The sequence below is a fragment of the Lissotriton helveticus genome, chromosome 5_1 (genome assembly GCF_964261635.1).
Source record: "Lissotriton helveticus chromosome 5_1, aLisHel1.1, whole genome shotgun sequence".
NCBI classification, from domain to species: Eukaryota; Metazoa; Chordata; class Amphibia; order Caudata; family Salamandridae; genus Lissotriton; species Lissotriton helveticus.
In genome coordinates, this window is record NC_136065.1 from 2,082,053,578 (window position 1) to 2,082,072,379 (window position 18,802).

At 41.7% G+C, this 18,802-nt stretch overlaps 1 protein-coding gene across 1 annotated transcript in view; it reads right to left on the minus strand.

Annotated features, from left to right (window-relative positions):
• The window catches only part of LOC144754003 (uncharacterized), a 115,812-nt gene that overhangs the window by 48,039 nt on the left and 48,971 nt on the right, over positions 1 to 18,802 (minus strand). Inside the window, exon 2 of the mRNA XM_078641521.1 lies at positions 2,482 to 2,784. Coding sequence (XP_078497647.1) covers positions 2,482 to 2,784 — 303 coding nt within the window. The remainder of the gene's footprint in view (positions 1 to 2,481; positions 2,785 to 18,802) is intronic.

Below are 18,802 nucleotides of genomic sequence, written 5' to 3' on the forward strand. Positions count from 1 at the left end.
TATCAATGGGCGCCCCTACTGAAATTATCCATCTGCTAGCTCGCTTGTATAGTAATTTATCATGCAAAGTAAGGTTTGGAACAGATGGTGAGTGCACCCCCTTTTTTGAAGTGAAGAGAGGCATCCGTCAAGGATGCGTACTTGCCCCTTTACTATTTTCACTTTTTATTAATCATGTGGATACATTTTTAAAATTGATTAAATCTGATGCTCCAACTATAAATGGAAACCCCGTCCCCGTTCTTTTATACGCGGATGACGCGGTCCTCCTTTCTAGGACACATAATGGACTACAACAATTAATTGACCAATTCCATATTTTTACTAAAAACAGAAACTTGAAAATTAATAAAGGAAAGACTGTTACTATGGTTTGTGGTAAGAACAATAGGAAAAATAAATCCTTTTTCCTAGAAGGACAGAAACTAGAATCTGTTAATAGTTTTTGTTATTTAGGAGTTACCTTTTCGGGAAATGGGAAATGGATTAATGAACAAAATAGTGTCCTTTTTAAAATGGCCCGGAATACAAACTGTATTTTTAGATTTGCAGCTAAGTTAGGGGATCGCAGAATTCGTGAAATGTTAACCCTTTTTAAAGCCAGATGCATCTCCTCAGCTATATACGGAGCTGGAATATGGGGATATGATGCACAGTGTACCAGATCCATCCAGGTGAGGGAGAATGTGTTTTTAAAAAGAATAATCAGTGCTCCAGTTATGGCTTCAACGGAGCTAATACACAAGGAATTAGATATGTACTACATCAATGATCTAATTGCCCTTCGTCCTCTATCCTTGTGGCGCTCAATATGGGCAAAAGAGGAAACCAAGTTCACGCAGGACATAATAACAGACTGTATCAAACTTGATCGCCGTTCGAACATTCCCTGGTTGAAGCATATACACCACTGGTATAAAACTTTATATGGATTGGACATTTACAATGAATTAATAATGGACCCCATTTTAACAAAGCGGGAGCTGAAGGTCTCGTTTATGAAATATACAGAAGAGACCAGGATGGAAAAATATAATAAACAGAGTACATTCATTTTTAACCAGCAATATAATATGAATGTAGGCTTTCATTCTCATTTCACAACAGTTAGTATTCCTTCACATCGATTTGTTTTAACCCGTCTCCGCCTAGGAATTGTGCATCACCTTGTGGCTTTTCCTGAGCCTAAAAAACCCGGAACTTGTGTATGCCCTTGTGATGGCAAATCCAAACAGGGCACGTGTCACTTTATGCTGTCTTGTACTTTTTATACTTTTTTAAGGAAATATTACTTGAAACCCATCTTTTTAAAATATAATACGCATCATCTACAAACAGCAATGACGCTAGTGTTTAATCTAGAGTCCCCAGATGTATGCTTTTATGTGGCTACTTATATTTTAAAATGTATCTCTGCAAGAAAATCAATGATTATATGAGTTCCTCTAGCTGCTAAATGTATTATGCACTTTAAAATCGATGCTGCTATATCACGTATTTGTATTTTGCACACATATGTCCGTTCGACTCACTGCTGCTTCTATTATATTTTCCATAGGGTTGGCTTATCACATGTATTTTATTATTGTCTTAGTTACTGGTCAGACTATGTGCTGCTATTCGCATATGCACTTTAGAATTGCCAATTTGCACATTTACTAAATCTAGAGACAATATTTAGCACTTTAAATCGCATATTGCACATAATTAACGGTCGTAGGACTGCTAAAATCTTAAACCAATAATTGTACGACCCAATGACTATGCTCTATTGATACTGCTAAAATGTCCCATTATGAGTGCTATTATGTAAGATTGTATTCCTTTTTATTTCTTTTGGAAAGCCTAATTTAGTATTGTGTCAAATTTCTTTTAAATGTATGCTGCTATATGGTTGTATTTTTTTTACAAACCGAATAAAGCATCTTTGAATTTGAATTTGGGTTTGATATTTCCTGATTCTCTATAGTTTATAAAATAATTAAACTAGACCTAAAACATGAAACTAAACCATGCATCTTTAGGACAAAGGCCACAAAACTGAAAAAGTAAAAGGAAGAAGAAACAATATTTTATTGGCATTCCTAAAGAACAAAACTCAAGCCGAATAATGTTAGCCAGTCTTTCTTACTGCTACTTGTATAACAAAGTTACATTGTATTGACCCCTTCAGGAAGAAAAAAATGACTTTCACTCTTTTTCCTTTCTTTGAATGGCATTTAGTTTGTGGTTGTCCAGGTGTTTTTTCAGTGTTTATATGTTTTCACCGGTGAGGGCTATTTTTCTTTCAGTGGGGTTTTATCAGTTATTATAGGTTTAAACCTAAAACCCCACAGCCTACCTATGATATAGTTGTCAGCACTAATGTATTAATAACACTTCTGCCCAGTGCAAACCTTTTTCCAAATAAGTTATTTTCCTTGTTAGGGTATTATCCTTATTTACAGGGGCCCCATTGCTCTTTTTCCAGAAACCCTTTACCTCCTTCCACCAGCAGGTCTGTGCTGACGTCTTTGCCGTTCCTCTGATAGCAGGTGAACACCCCTGAATCGCTCATCACCACATTACTCAGTACCAGCGACTCGTCTTGGAGAGTGAGGCGGTCTCTGAACCGGGTTGGTTGCACCAGCCTGGTGGATGCTCCAGGGGTGATCAGCAAAGCCTCCCCGCTGACTCCAGCACACCTTGGGAACTTTGGGGTCCAGATCCAGTGTGCGATTCCAGCATCCGGCAGGCAAGGGAGATGCACTGACCGCCCCATCCTCACCCTCTTCAACTCCAAAGCTGATGAGAGAAAAACACAATATTTACATTAGTCCTGTACATGCATTCATTTAACATACAGTGGAGTATGACACCCCCTTCAGTAACCTATCTCTTGGCCAATGAAAGAACACTGCGGGCTCTGCTGAATTTGAAAAGGAATTACTTTTCCTCATGTAGTGGTGATTCAACCTGTTGTAAGTCTTATAAGTAGGTTTCCTCTTTTATCTGCCACAAATTTATGAATTTGAATATTCATAGAGATCCACATATACATTCCTATTTTATACAAAATAAACAATCATTCAATACAATAATAATGTAGTTTCAATAGAAATGTAACAATTTTAAAGCATAACTTTTCCAGAAATATTAATAATTGACGGGATCTATATACAGACAACGCACAAAATCAAATAAAAAGAGGTTTCAAGAATTGACAACCCATAAAGTGCAATGCTGGAGAAATAATGACATCATCAAGACCCTAAACACCACAATTGCAAACTTTACAAGTCCTTTTTTTACATACATTTTTTGACAAGTGCCTGGAACAACCATTAATGGTGACATAATCATTCTTAGCGGTAACATATTCATTCTTAAAAATAGAAGCACACTGTGGACCCATTTCATGTTAGATAGGACTATGGTTTTCTCTCAAAACACTAAAAAAAATACATTTATATTTATCTTTTTTTAAATAGTATTTTATATCTAAATTTAGGATAACGCTTGGCGAGAGACTTGAGCTGAAATTCCAACTGTGACAATGCCACATAGACTTAAATTGATAATACAGGGCCTTAAAATTGTTCCAAGACTCATAGGGAGTTTTTAAGAAATAAATTGTCTTCTCCCTTGCGAACAAATATTTCTACACCCAATAAGATCCGGGAGGAATTTTCTCCACAGTGTATCTATAGATTGATGCACCCTTCGTAAAGCTGCTGCTAGCCCCAACACAGACACAAGTACTATTTAGATAACGTTCTAGTCAAATTGCCTTTGTAACTGCTTAGGAAATTCAAATTACACAACCTATGCAATAATCAAGGCTGAGTTTTGAAACTAATATTTTCTTGAATACATAAAACTTAGTATTGTTAGGCGATATAGCATTGGTTCGAACATACAGTGGAGTATGACTTCCCGTCGTATATCTTGGCCAATGTTATGTTATGTTATGTTATGTTATGCGGATTTATTAAGCGCACAGATGCTCCAGCGAAGGAGCGTCCTGGCGCCCGACAAGGTAGCAGCATAACACAACTAAACAGCACAAAACAAAAGAGAAGCACTAGGGAAACAGAAACGTTTTAACCGCACGGCGGAAGGAAAACAGGTCCCCAAGGGCGCGGATCGCCGGGGGCAAAGAATTCCAGAGCAGAGCAGCACGGACTTGAAAAGACCGTCCGCCAGCCCTGCAGAGCCTAAAACGGGGAACAATCGCAAATTCAAGGTCAGAAGATCTTAAAGCCCGAGTGGGGACATAGTGAGACATGAGCTTGGACAGGATTGCGGCCGGGGATCCCTTAAGAATTTTATAAGCGACACAGAGGACTTTAAAACGAATTCTCTGTGCCATCGGGAGCCAATGCAACGAACGGAGAGCATTAGTGGTGGGACAGAATCTTGGTAATCCCACCACCGCTCGTGCTGCCGCGTTCTGAACACGCTGAAGGCGACTGATTTCCGCTTGGTTCAGGCCCACAAAGAGGGAACTAGCGTAATCCAGCCTAGAGATCACTGTGGCTTGGATCACGAGTTGTCTCGTGGTGGCATCGAAAAACTTAAGCACGGGGCGAAGTCCCCGCAGGATGCCAAAACAGCAGGCCGCCATACGTTTGGTATGACAGACGAAGGAAAGAGTGGGATCCAACCAAACCCCAAGATTTTTAAGCTCGACAACCGGGGTTGGTGTAGGGCCGAGATCTGATGGCCACCACCTGTCCCCCCAGAGTTCCGCTCGCTTGCCAAAAATCATCACCTCGGTTTTACTAGCGTTTAGCTAGAGACAGTTATCTGTCATCCAGCCGGCGACCGCCCGAAGTCCTTGTTGGAATCTAGGGGCGTCCACTTCCGCATCCCCGCTGATCGTAACCGCTAGCTGGGTGTCATCGGCGTATGACACCATGGTCATACCCCACTGCCTGACTACCTCAGCTAGCGGTCTCACGTAAAGATTGAATAACGTGGGACTCAGCGAGGAGCCTTGAGGAACCCCCAGATCCAAAAGATGGAATTTGGACTGGTAGGGCGGTACAGCCACGCTAAAGGAGCGATTGGCAAGAAACGAACGGAACCACTGGAGGGCAGGGCCAGCAATACCCACTTCCTCTAGACGACGCAGAAGGATGGGGTGGGACACGGTGTCAAAGGCGGCGCTCAGATCTAACAGCACAAGCGCCGCCGTTTGACCCGCGTCAAGCACGGAACGCAGGTGCTCTACCGTATACAGTAGTGCCGTCTCGGTGCTGTGCCCAGCTCGAAAAGCATTCTGCGTCATGTCTAGGATGTTGGCCTGAAGTAGATGACCCGAGAGGACAGAGTTGACATGCGCCTCTGCTACTTTAGCAGGCCACGGCAGAAGTGATATTGGTCGATAGTTCTCAGGTTTGCTTCCATCCAGAGATGGCTTCTTAAGAATAGGCATAACAACTGCCTGTTTCCACTTCAGTGGAACTACGCCCGATGTAAATGACGTATTAATCAGCGAGCAAACCGGTGAGGTATCATGCAAGGCTAGGTCTTTAAACAGAGCCGGGCACAACAGATCAGCCGGGGACCCTGACTTCACCTGTTGAGCCAATTTACTAAGACTCTCTGGGGTAAGGCTCGGGATAGAGTATAAGGTGTCAGATACCAACGACTTAAGTGGTCCCTCAACAGACGGAGCAGCCGATGGAAAAGCTCTATGTATGGAACGAACCTTTTCCAGAAAGAAATCCACCAGAGTTTTGCAGTGTGCAGTTGAGCTCTGGTAGGTCGTAATCACCTTTTTGGTGGTGAGATCTTTCAACACCTTAAAAATAGTTTTGGAGGGGTTATCACTGGTACTGAATTGCAGGGCATAAAACGCCGCTCGGGTTCTGCACACTGTCCGATGGTACAATTTCACAGTGGCCATATACAAAACTTTCTTATCGATGTTATAAGTTTTGCGCCATTCCCGCTCTGCGCGCCTACAGGTCTTTTTAAGTGCCCGCAGCGAATCGTCGTACCATGGGCTGGAATTCCTTGCCCCAGATTTACACAAAGCTATTGGAACAAGGGCGTCGAGCGCCCTAGTTACCCACTCACAGAAATGATCATAGCCCTGATCCGCTAACTCAGTTTCCCCAAGCGGGACAGTATGTGCAACTGTGGGCTCTGCTGAGTTTGGATATGAACCACTTTTCCTCCAGCAGTGGTGATTCAACCTGTTGTAAGTCACAAACTCAGAAAGGTCTTTTACCAGAGTCACTTAGATCCAGACAGAATTCTGCCTAATCCATCACTACTCATTACACTCAGAAGGACTTACATGGGCTGAGTGTATCTCACAGATAAAGCTGCAGATCTTTCAAATTGAGGAGATTTATGTACAGTAGTCCTATGTCAATGAGCATGGTCTGTGAAGCTACAAGCACCTCAGAGAGTCACAGAATACGTGAGCAAGGTGATTGTACTTACGATTTGGAAAAGTCAGTTAGTAACAAACTTAATAAAACAAGCTGACACCATATAGAAGAACAAGATACAACAAAACTATTAAGAAAAGACACACCACATTGATTTGTCGAGAAGTAACAGAAACTCGTTTAAAGAGCTCAACATTGTAGGCTAGAATATTAATCACAGACCTCCTAATATCTCCTTCGCTGGAAAAGCCCAAAAGAGTTATTTAAGGTTGTCCTGGTTTGACCTCTTTAGCGGCCCAAGTGTATACGTGTGGTGTTGCCATTTGTGTACAACTTTAATAATGAGTGCATTTACTTAGGCAATACTTTCCTGACTCGTGTTCCTAAAGGAATTATTTGTATTTTATTGCATATATAACTTCCTCTCTTGCTTACCTGCCTATGAACGTTTATTAGGCTCAGAAGAGGTCGGTCCCATATCTACATACAGTCCCCATTTCAAGTGTGATTAGCATACTGCACAACTTTAGGGCTAGGTAAAGGTCAGTCACATGACAGATTGCCTCTGAAAGGCTAACTGGGCAGATTCAGAGACATGTCAGACCAGTGAGTGAATTAGTAGTAGTGCTGTATACTGTCAATCACACATCATGATCACATCTGAAAGGCCGGCTGGGCCGGGACAGTATCAGTTCTAGCCAAAGTCTTGCTTCCTATAGGGCTATAGGCAGAGTCAGTCATGTCCCAAGCACATTCATAGATCTGGTTGACTGTACCACAGCACCACTGCATTACATGATGAAAATGAAGTCAAAATGAAAGGTGTATTTCTTGAACGCACATTTCACTTTAGGCCTAATATCAGCCTCAGAATAATGAAAGTCTGATTGGCTCCACTAGGACATGAACCTGAGACCATGGACCAAACTGCAGCGGATGCTCTAGTCCAGTGTTTCCCAAACTGAGGTCCGCGGACCCCCAGGGGTCCTTTACACATTCCCAGGGGGTCCGCAGGCAGCAGTTTTAAAAGCACTGGAAAGTTCCTTGCAGAATTAGCAGTTTTTGAGCAACAATAAAAGTGTCAAGATAACACCAATGATTAATGTATCTGCTGGAGATGAGAGGAGAGTTTTGTCCAGTGGCAGCTTTAACTTATCTAATGTAGCACAGAGGGTTAATATGCCTACTGCAAAGAACATGTACCATGCATTTAATTTCTTTTAAATTTCATGTGCATAGGTCAGTCTGTTACTTACTGCTTTTGTCAGTAACTTATTTTTCTTCCCAGATTGTCATATCCTGGTGCATAATAAGGTCTTCATTTACTATTCTTTGAAAGCTAATAAAATTCAATATGTAATGATAACTGTGTTGTAGACTGCACCATTGTTTCCCAAAAACGTTTGGGGGAGAGCATTCCAAAGCCCCCTCTGTAGTGGCCAGGCTCACTCATTGTACTTGGTATGCACCGTATGGGGACTGGTCTGAAAACATTTTCTAGGGCTGCTTTTGTGTCCAGGCTGGCCCTGGCAGGAGCAGGAGCCTCGAACTGCAAAATAAAAACCAGCCATGTAAAAGTTTGTCACTGGGATGCAGCACCAATCTTCCCATTAAATTATTTAGTTTTTTGCAAATTCTTTCAATATAAAATTTTAAGAGGGATATTTACAACAGAAGTGGAGGAGCGTGTCGTTAGCCTCCTTGGCTTTATGACACGGTCCACCACTTCGGAAAGGTAGGGCTGCACCATATTTACAAGAATATGGTGCAGCCCTGCGTTTCCCCCTGCGCTGGCGCTACACTTAGCAGGGACCCTTGCACCATAGTGCAAGTGTGACTGCGTGCAGGGGAAGATTGTTTATGTACAGGAAGATCCTCCTTCCTGAACGTAAACAACCCAAGGCGTTTTGCTTTTTCCATGTGTACTGCATAAGGCAGCACACATGGAAAAACCAAAATCGAGGAGAAAAAGCATTTCTCCTTGTTTCGTCAAGTTAAGTCCAGGTGTTTCCTGGTTTTAATTTTGGCGCAGCCTCCTATTTACCCTGCCATTGTAAATCGGAGCAGCGTTAAAAAAATCACTGGGTGTTGCAGTGGAACACCCATCACAACACCCACTGCTCACCTCTTTCACGTTAAGTATTGCATGAAAGGGGGTCTTATTTGCAAAGCAGCGTTAAGCCACAGTAAGTGGCTCAAACCTGCCTTGTACAAAAGGCGAAGCCCATATCGCCACTGGAACACCGCAAAAAGTGACGTTCCCATGGGGATAGGGGCTTGTAAATATACCCCAAAAATTGTTAGTAATTTGAGTTTTTCTTTTGTGTACACCTGTGTTTCTTTTGTTCGAATTACTGTTTTAATGTTTGAAATTTAAATCCCACAAATTGCTTGGGGGTCCCCGGCTTCCGGTGGTGACTCAATGGGGGTCCACAGGAGTGAAAAGTTTGGGAACCACTGCTCTAGTCCATTGAGCCATCAACACTGCCTCCCCAGGTTAACACAGTTATTTTCACAAATTAAAAACATACACCTAAAATAGATATATTACTCCTACTTCAACTCGTTGGCTGCTGCCGTCGGACAACGTTCGTCGCGTGCACTACCTTGGTAGTGCTGCGCACCTCTGTTGACCGACGCTGCCCCACCCATTTTTCGAACGTTCAGCACTGGAGCTGAACGTTCGACGCAGCCAACGGGTTAAGAAAACATGTCAAGTGGATACCTTGTGGGTTTAGTAACCTTATTAGGTAACTCGGCCTGGAAGTCTGTTAGCAGTTCATTTTTTGAGCACTAGGCCATGAAGTAAGTGGTTTCTTAGTGCAAGACACAAAGGGGTCAATTATGAGTCTGGTGGTCCTTGGAACGCCAGACTCGTGGTGGGGCAGCTTTTGTACCGCATTTGGCCACCATAAGTGTGGCAGGGTATTCTCAGACGTGAGTCCCTTGCTCACTTTGCCACTGGATTCAAACAAGCCGGGCTGAAGAAGGCTGGAATGCCAGAAACCGGTCCTCGGAAGCTTGTTTCCGGTCCAGGGAAGGCATGGCTTGGCAGTTCGGGCTGGACTGTTCCCATGAGGCACAGGGTCAGACTGATTTGCATATAGCCATGTCTGAACTGGGGTGGCAGAGTGGGCTAAAGAACGGTGATGGATCAAACCCAGATCTTTTGACTGGGTGTGAGTGTTTGATTGGTTCTGATGCTCCGTCCATCACCACCCCCCCTGTTGTACAGCAGTTCATTTTTTTAGCACTAGGCCATGAAGTAAGTGCTTTCTTAGTGCAAGACACAAAGGGGTCAATTATGAGTCTGGTTGTCCTTGGAACGCCAGACTCGTGGTGGGGCAGCGGACATCATACGACCCTAGTGGTCGTGCCGCACTGGGACCACCGACACTGTCAGGGAACCTCCATTCCCTGGCGGTGGCGCTGTAGTGTAGTTCCTATTATCCCAATAGGCTCTGCGCATTGGAATAATATCTTCAATAGTATAGACGTAGGACTGGGGTTAACTAGGTCTTCTACTGACGATATTAGACTTAAAGTTTATGTGTGCCAGCTAGCTCAGAGTTCACTAGAAACTTTCTCGAATAGGCAAGGAGGAGTTTAACCTCCATGGATAGACAAGAAGGGATTTAGTTTCTGACAACCATAGAACATGACAACTTTGCTCTCCCCTAATCAAGAGTATATCTCTAGAGTCGTGTGAAAACAAAAGACAACTTATTTTACTCAGTCAGTACGTGCATTCTTAGCTTCACCAGATTGTAGAGAAAAGGAAGAGAAGGGCGTGTTCAATAAAAAGGTGTTATTTATTGATCAGTCTCTTTTCTCGTACAAGAGAAATGAATCGCTATTATTGCAATACTTATAGTTAAGTACAGTGCATACAGTAAAAGCAGAATTATAAAATTATACTGTAAAAGCATTGATATGGTTTCTTAGCCATATGATACTTTAAAATGGATAAAATAGATACATACATATATACATTGACTAATCGTACTCAACTGGTGCTTCTAACTACGCCTACCCCGGTGTACCTGACCTAAGCCTAATACGTGGGCGGGAGTAGATAAGTAGCAGTTTAAGTTAAGTTTGCTTTGCCAAGGGTCTGACTCAAGAATTCTCTGTAAGGGGTTATTCAGTTCTGTACCTGGGATTTAGAAGGCTGGAGGGTTGGTATCTCTATCTCAGGACTTGATATCCCAGCTGCCTGCGAGGGCGGCTGGAAACGCCGGAGCTGGATTTCTCGGCAAGAGAAAAGGCAGCGTCTCTCTCAGCGCGTCAAAAGGGAGGGGCAGCATCCGTGGGCTTTCTGCATCAGCTGGGCTCCTCGGCAAGTCGCGCTGCTCCAATCTCGTCACAACCACCGTGTGTTGCTTAGGGCAATGTCGGTAATATTTATACCTGAAAGGTGCCGAGATTGACGTAAGGATGGACATAAATACGTCAATAAGGGTGTCATAAGAACTGGTCGTTCTTACATTCTTTACTGGAGTTCTTGGCTAAATCAAAACAATAGCTGCGGGGGATTTCCCAGGTTGCTGGAGGTTTGATTTGTTTTGAGAACTCGGTATGCTTTCTATGGGGGCTGGAGGAATAGTGCTTGCCTAATGTGATAGCATGCGCTATGATTTAATCAGAAAACGGGTTTCCGTGCCGTTGTATGGCTACTATTGATTTATTAACCGGACAAGGGTCAGAAACAGGAATATTGATACAGTTCCCATAGGAAATACATCACACCCACTCCACGGAATCTATGTCCATATTTACTAACCTAAGCATAGTAAACATAACTAATAATGTATGTGTATTTAAACTGCCCCAAAATACATTAATTTGCATTAATTGGATTAGCGTAACACTTGAAAAATATGAATATAGTTACTGTATGCATTCAAGCAGTGTAATCATTCAAAGAGGATGCACTTTTTATATCAGCACGAATGATTTGCGAAAATAACACATGAAATGGCTCTTAATACAGAAGAAAAAGTGCGAGACCATTTCATCACATAGAAATGTAATTCTACTTGAAAACAACCTAGAGGTCGAGGTAATGTCTTCTAGAGGTACCTAAAAATAGAAGTTTCTGTTCTCTAAGAATAGGCTACTTTTAAGCAGAAGATAAGTGCCCAAAAAATTTGTAAATATTTTGGTTTGTGGAAAAAAAGTTCAAATTTTCTTGCAAAAATTCTTAGTGGCTGTGTTTTGAAGTTTTGAAGGCCAAATTCAGAGTTCAGGGAACGCTGTGTGCACGTTTGCTCAAAGTCATTCTTTCTGTTCTGGTGAAAACATCATATCATTAAGATGTTCGAAAAAACAGTCAACAGCTTCTGGTGAGAGTTCGACTAGGTTGGAAAATGACGCTACCATGCAGTGATGAGCATGATCGCTTTCAGTGATGGTTTGATCAGCATTGCTGACAGAAGGTCGTACCTGATCGATGCTGCTTTCGTCTTGTACTTCACTACCCTTCAATCGCAGTGGTGAAGTCTCCACGAATGCCGTCATCAGGATTGGTAGCCGCTGGGGACAGCACAATGCATGAGCCTTAACTGGACTCAACAAAGTCTCTGCATCCAATGGCACTTCTGATTGTAGTGTGAGACAGGTGTCCAACACGCATTCCTCGCCGCATAGCAAGCACCTTAATACAGGCATAACACAAGACTGCCACAAGGGTCTGAATGAAAGAAACCAGGTCATATTTAAATCTCGTAGCCGTGCTAGTCCAAGGACTTTAGTTATGCGGTCCCGGTAGCGGGTAGCTAGGATCGTTTCTTCCATTGTTGCTGGAGTCATGTGTGTGACATGGTTTGCCATAGCGAAGCAAAAGTAGCAAAAATAGGATCCCTGCTACTATTCCCAACAGGAGAGGTAGTCCGCCAAAGATGGAATGGACGAAGTTAGGAAAAATACCAAGGATGGCTTTGAATGGGATCAAAGCGCCTGAAAAAACTGTCTTAAATACACTTGCGATACGGCTCGTATCAGAAATATTTAAGATTTAGTTTAGTATTTCTGCGAAGTGTATGGGACTATTCGTTGATAATAATGAATGAATCTCTGCCGTTGTCCTTGCAACTTGGAGATCATACGTTTCTTTTGATGACGTCAACCTGGTTGGCGTCTGTAGGAGCACAGTCTTCATTCTGCTTAAAGTATCAATTCGAATAGAAGAGAAATTAAAACTGGGCCATAACCTTGCCTCCCTGTCTGGAGTATCGTTCGGGAACAATACTCTTTCACAGCACATGACCCTGGTAGTCACGCTTACGAGATAAGGTTTTCCGGGCAGCAGGCTGCAACATCTGCGATCTACAATTAGAATGTAACTCCCGTTTGAGAGTCTCCTAAAGAATGGTTCTATTTGTGTTGCAGGTGTGTCTAACTGGTGACATGAAAGGTTGTTTGAAGTCCCTTCACAGGCCCCATGCAAACTTATACCCTGACACAGAAGTATACCACTTAGTGAATTTGCACAATTATTGCCACTAAGAAATACATTCTGTCCTTTATTACTGACACATGTGTGTGTATAGGGCAAGTTCCATGTTGACTTAATATATCCTTTACCCAACCTTTCATAATGACCTGCCTGTATATATTTTTGGCAGTATTGAAACTGGAAAGTCGTTATCGGAATATTTATTATCCCATGTATTATCCATTCAATGACAGGTCGTTCTGACATTGTCAATGGTAATCTCTCAAGTTTTTCAATGCTCAGAATTGTATAGTCAGCACCCTTCTGTGCCAAACTGATTTGTTTATCAGTAAGGTTAAAGATAATAAATAGTGACGTTGTGTTGATTAAACGCCAAGGCACATAGCCTGAACGCAGATTTTGTAACGTCCAGCCAAGCTGTACAATAGAACGTAATTGAGACTGACCGTGTTGTAACATCAGTAAGTCTTGCTCTATTATATCGATTGCTGAAGACACAATACTGTCCAGTGAATATATTCTGGAAGACAGAGTCATTAACCCATTGTCCACAACAGAAAGTGATTTTTCCAAATTAATACGGTCAATTTCCCGTATTTTTTCTGCTGTCTCAATTTGAGTTTCTTTACAAGCTTCGTTATAAGCTGCATATATAGAGGCCGCTATGAAACGTTTTTGACGCTGTTTGCGTGGTCCCATAATGAAATCACGCAAGTCAGCACCTTCTTGAAGTAAAGTTAGGTGTTGCTTAATTTCTGCCAGTGTGGATGTATGTAGCCATTGAAGGCAGAGCTTTCCCACACTGTAAGTAGTTACTATCCCTGGATGTTGTCTCTGGGCATATCTAGGGTCTGGCCTGGTCAATTTGAACCCCTGTATTTTGTTCAGGAATCTGTCTTGACAGTTATTCGTGTCTGTGGGCCAGATCAACCATTGTTTCCATTCCGGATGTGTTCTGTTTTGGTTTAAAATATGGTTTACGTCTATCTCAACATCCGTAGTGCTATTACTGTCCGTTGTTGGCTTTGGAATAGACGGTTTGTTTAAGTCTTTGATTTTGGCTAGGCCAAGACAGGTAGTCTGTTGAATCGTGTCATTCAAAAATATAATTTGTTCTGGGATCATGCAGGCTCTAAACAATGATTCTATACCCTGCACTTGCCAATCTTTTGTGCCCCAGATCGTTTTCGTTTCAATGTTATTGTTCCAGAAATCAAAACCAAATGTATTCATTTTTTCAAAAAATGAGTCTGAATATATCAATTTTGTGTTTGTAAGCATGGTTTTCACTCCTGTCTTATTTAACAATTTGAAATAGAATGTTTCTGCATTACTTGTGTTAAACCCTGAAAAGTATGAATATTTATCATAAAATGTTTTTGAACTGCCTTTTGGTGGAGTTGCACAATGTTCCCATTGGTTAAAATTTAAAACATTTCTAGGTTGAGAAGATTTATGCAGATAATGGTTACCATAGTGGTTGTAGCAAAACATCTCATCATAATTAGATGGACCTTGCAAATAATCATGTTCTGTAAATTTAGCTGACATCACTAGATCAGACATCATATCATTAATACTTTCAAAGTCCCAATCATCAGCAAATGTGCTTGGTTTTACAAAGTCACTTAATGAAATCTTAAATTGGTGTGGATACTTCAAAAGTTCAACCGGACCATATATTTCGTATTCAGTATTGTCCCATGCTACCCCGCCGGGTATAGGATTGGCTGTGAAGTTGACTGAAGAAAGTTCTCTTTTCTCGACGTGTGAAGATGTGTGTGGTTTAAGGATCAAGTTGATTTTCTGGCTTGCTGTGTCCATTGTAGCATATTTTTCCTCAATGAAATGTCCCGAGCATAGTACCATGATGAGCCAAAGTATGAGGATAAATACACCTAGTGCCACCCAAATTTCAATCCATGGAGAAATCAGATAGGTTTCTTTTAGTTGATGAAAAAGTTCCTTTGCTTTGTCTTTAAAAGTTTTGGTTGTCGGTTGTACTTCTGGTTCACTTGGATCTTCAGAAAAATCATCGAAGTTGATGAAGTAGCCTGATGCCGTTCTGTCAATTGTTCTAATTGCTTCTGGATTACTTTTTGCTTTTGGAATTTGTTTTGTTTCATCAGCATAGTCATTTGTTACTTCATTGTAGGTAGGTGTTTCTTGATGAAAAGTTTTGATTTGGGCTTTAAGAGGTTCAGGTTCTATTGCTTTGTTGCATAGTCCTTGTTGATTCACTGTAGATTTTTCAAATGTGATTAGTCTTTCAGTTTGAACCTCTGTGGATGTAGCAAACTTTGGTGTTCTGCTACTTCTTGGGAGTCCACTTGGCCTACTACTTGTTATCGGCCACATGATTGTGGTTTAACCAGGTCGATGGATACAACTCGGTTCTCCTTTTTACCAGCAAGGGGCGGTAGTACTACTGATCTTGTCCCGTTGACAGACAAGACAGGAACTGCTTTTCTGTAACAAGGCCCAAATTCCTTCTTTACCGCGATCTTCTCTCTGACCAGATCCCCGATTTTTGGAATCCAGACAGGCTTTGCTGGGACAGGTGGTTTCTCTTCAGTGGTTGTTGGCTGTTGTTTCAACTTTATGTTGCTCAGGTCCTTTCTTGTTTCATTTAAGTCCTGTAAAATAGCCAAGCGATCTTTGATATCAAAGCATTTTTCTTTAACCACTGAAGTCTGACTATCTAAGTCCTGGACTAACATTCTAGTCCCAAACAATAGTTCGTACGGACTGTGACCTCTCAGAGAATTTCTTGGCAGATTGTTTAGACTACGTTGGACACTTATTAGATGTTTGACCCACCCAGCTCCCGAACCTAATACCTTTGCTGTTATAGATTGCTTTATGCCTTGGTTTTTTCTTTACACCATCCCGTTTCCCTCAGGAAGGAAGTGAGAAGAGTCCCGCAATGCAATGCTCATTCTGGCCAGGCACCCCCCCCCACAAGCTCGAGAGCTAAAGGAAAGATATTGGTCAGAACGTAGCATGCTTCTAGCGTATATGCCATTATAGACTCGCAAATCTTTGTATAACAGTTCAGACGTCAGCCGAGAGTTGGTGGTCTACATTATAAGTGAAAATAGCCTTTACATGTTAGTTTGACGCATTATTCATACTGGGTTTTATTTTTTATTGTTGATCCAATCTGGAGCGAAACGCCATGGTAATATACCGTCTCGGTCGCCAATGCGATCTCTGTTGCAGTCTGGGCAGTTTTTTACAAAAATGTGATGATGCAGGCTCATGCCTGGCCAACAGTACACTGATTGTAATTCTTCCAGAGAATCTTTAAGCTTGAGGTGTCTAAGACCCTCACCCATATGTGCGTCTGCTATTAACAAGACTCTCTTGTCCGTGTTTGGAATTACTCTATCCCCCACTCCAGGGATTCGAGCAAAAGGGACTGAGTTTGCATCGATTATGTATGTATAATTGAGTGGGTAATTGATCGGTAGCGCTGAGCAGTCGCCTTTTGATGACGTTTTCACCGCCAGCACAGTTTCACCGTCAATGTATTTTACTGCATGCTTTTTTGTAGCTACGGAAGCCGATTTAGTTGCTACCGCTGTGGCTGTCTCAGCCAATGAATTCCCTGCAACGTGAACGCCATCACGTTGATGACTCAGTGAATGTATCACGTGGGTTTTTGGTAGTTCTTTCTGTAAAAGAACTACTTGTTCCCAAAGCGCTTTCTGCTTTATTGTGGCACCTGTGTCATCTTTGTAACCGTTTTGAATCCATTTCTGTAAATCGTTATTGTATGATTTGACGCAGTAATACGAATCGCACACTATAAGTGTCGGGAATTCGCGATCGGCATTATCTAGCGCCATTTTTAACGCTATTATTTCAGTTTGTTGTTCTGAATTATTTTCCACTGAGTGTGTTTTCGTAAATAGAGGTCTCAGTTTACCTCCGCGCCACACGTCTTTTACAATCTCGCATGTGGCGTTGTAAGCTTGCTCTCCCCATACTGAGGGTTGAGCATGTCCGTCTGTATAGATTACACAAGCGTACTGTCGTAAGGGCAGAATGTCGATTGGCAGAGGGTATTCTCTCTCATATTCTAGATATTTTAATTTTTTCATTTCTGGATCAAAATAGTATTTCACTTTGTCTGTAGCAATAGAATTTACTCATTGTATCCATTCTGGATTTAATGCCATAGTAGGTAAATTACATGGGCTTGTTAATGCCTCAAAAGCTGATTCTGCTGTTCTGACTGTAATACGTCTACCGTCTGCTTGGTATTTTTCTCTTGCTATAGCCGTTTGAACCGCATGAACAATGTTTTCCTTAATGCTGAATGTTTTTTCAGCTTCTGTGTACAAGTGTGATTTGTATGCAATTGGTACCTTTTCTCCCTCATTAGAGGTCAGGTATGTGAATCCGCATCTTCCTGGGATGACTCGAATCACAAGGTTGCGTGTGTTGTCGCGTGTTTGTAGTTTTGTTTTAACTAACATGTCTGTTTGTAAAGATCTCAAAATTTCTGTGTGTTTTTGAGTCCAGTTGATCCTTTCAAAATCTGGTTTTATTAGATCATAGAGGGGTTTGACCCTCTCTGCATAATTTATAATGTAAGTTCTTCCGAAATTTAGGAAACCTAGAATTGATTGTAAGTTTTTTAGTGTTCTGGGTGCTTGGATTACAGCACATTTCTCTAGGAAATTGTCAGCCAGGCTTTTGCCTTCACTTGATAGTTCATATCCTAAAAACAGGACAGTTAAATGGGCAATTCTTGACTTTTTAAAGTTGAATTTGTAACCCTCTGCTGCGAACCCAAGTATTATGGTGTTCACTCTTTTCAAGTGAGTATCCAAGTCATCATCTGTTAGATAGATGTCATCGACATAAGATAATGCCTCATCATCATATATTTTTAGTAGCTCTGTTACTCTCGCTGAGAATAATCCTGGGCTGTTCTTGAACCCCTGTGGTAAACGACAGAAATTTTTTTGCGCGCCATTTATTGAAAACGCGGTCAAATATCTGCTTTCTGGTGCTATATTTTGACAAAAGAATCCATTTGAGATGTCTAATGTTGTTTTGTATTTTTTGCGCACTATGTTATTCATTAGTGCTGCACTGTGTGAGTTTTGCACTGCAAAAGTTTTGCAACATGAGTTCAAGTGTCTGTAGTCCAAAACGAGACAGGAAACAAAGGATTGTTCATTTGTGAGGTGCAAGTTTCAATCACCCCCTGGTATTCAAGTTGATCTAGGATCTCTTTTACCTGTTTTTTAGCTTCTTGCTTAATTGGGTACTGCCTCTGTGCAGTAGGTTGTGATTTTAACTGGATTTTGTGAGGAGGAGAGTCCTCATCCCATCCCACATGGTTTTTATATAATGCAGGAGCTTGGGCTACTGCCCACTTTCTTGCAAGTGTATATTTTTTATGTATTGTAATATGATTAGAGAAGGCAGGCATAATTATTTCTTTGCCATGAGGGCATTCCCTGACAAACTCTGGTGGCCAGTCTTTTTCAGCTAGAAGGATGTCATAGCCCTTGGAGAGATTATCCCAAAATAGACACCTTATTTTCCTAGTCTTATCCCCCTCTATACGTAATGTTATTTCATATATTTTATGAGGTTTGCTAACTCTCGTATCTGCAGTTTCCACCTGAATGTATTCATTCGTGTCCACTGTCTCCAGATGATTACTCAGGATCTTGCGAGCTATGCTCACTTCTGCTGCGCTGTCTAGCATTGTCTGAGCCCACTCTCCGTTTTTCAGCTGTGTCCTCAGTATTCTCGGCATGGTTGATTACTTTAATACTGGCTACCTTCTTCTTTGGGAATTGTAATTTTTTATTTTGATGAGCAGGTTCCTTGTCTTTGGACTTGACGTGCTCTTCCCTGTGTTCTGATCGTCCTCTTCTTTCCGATTTCTGCGAGGAAGTCTGAAAAGATCGAGAGGGACGTGTATCAATATCTT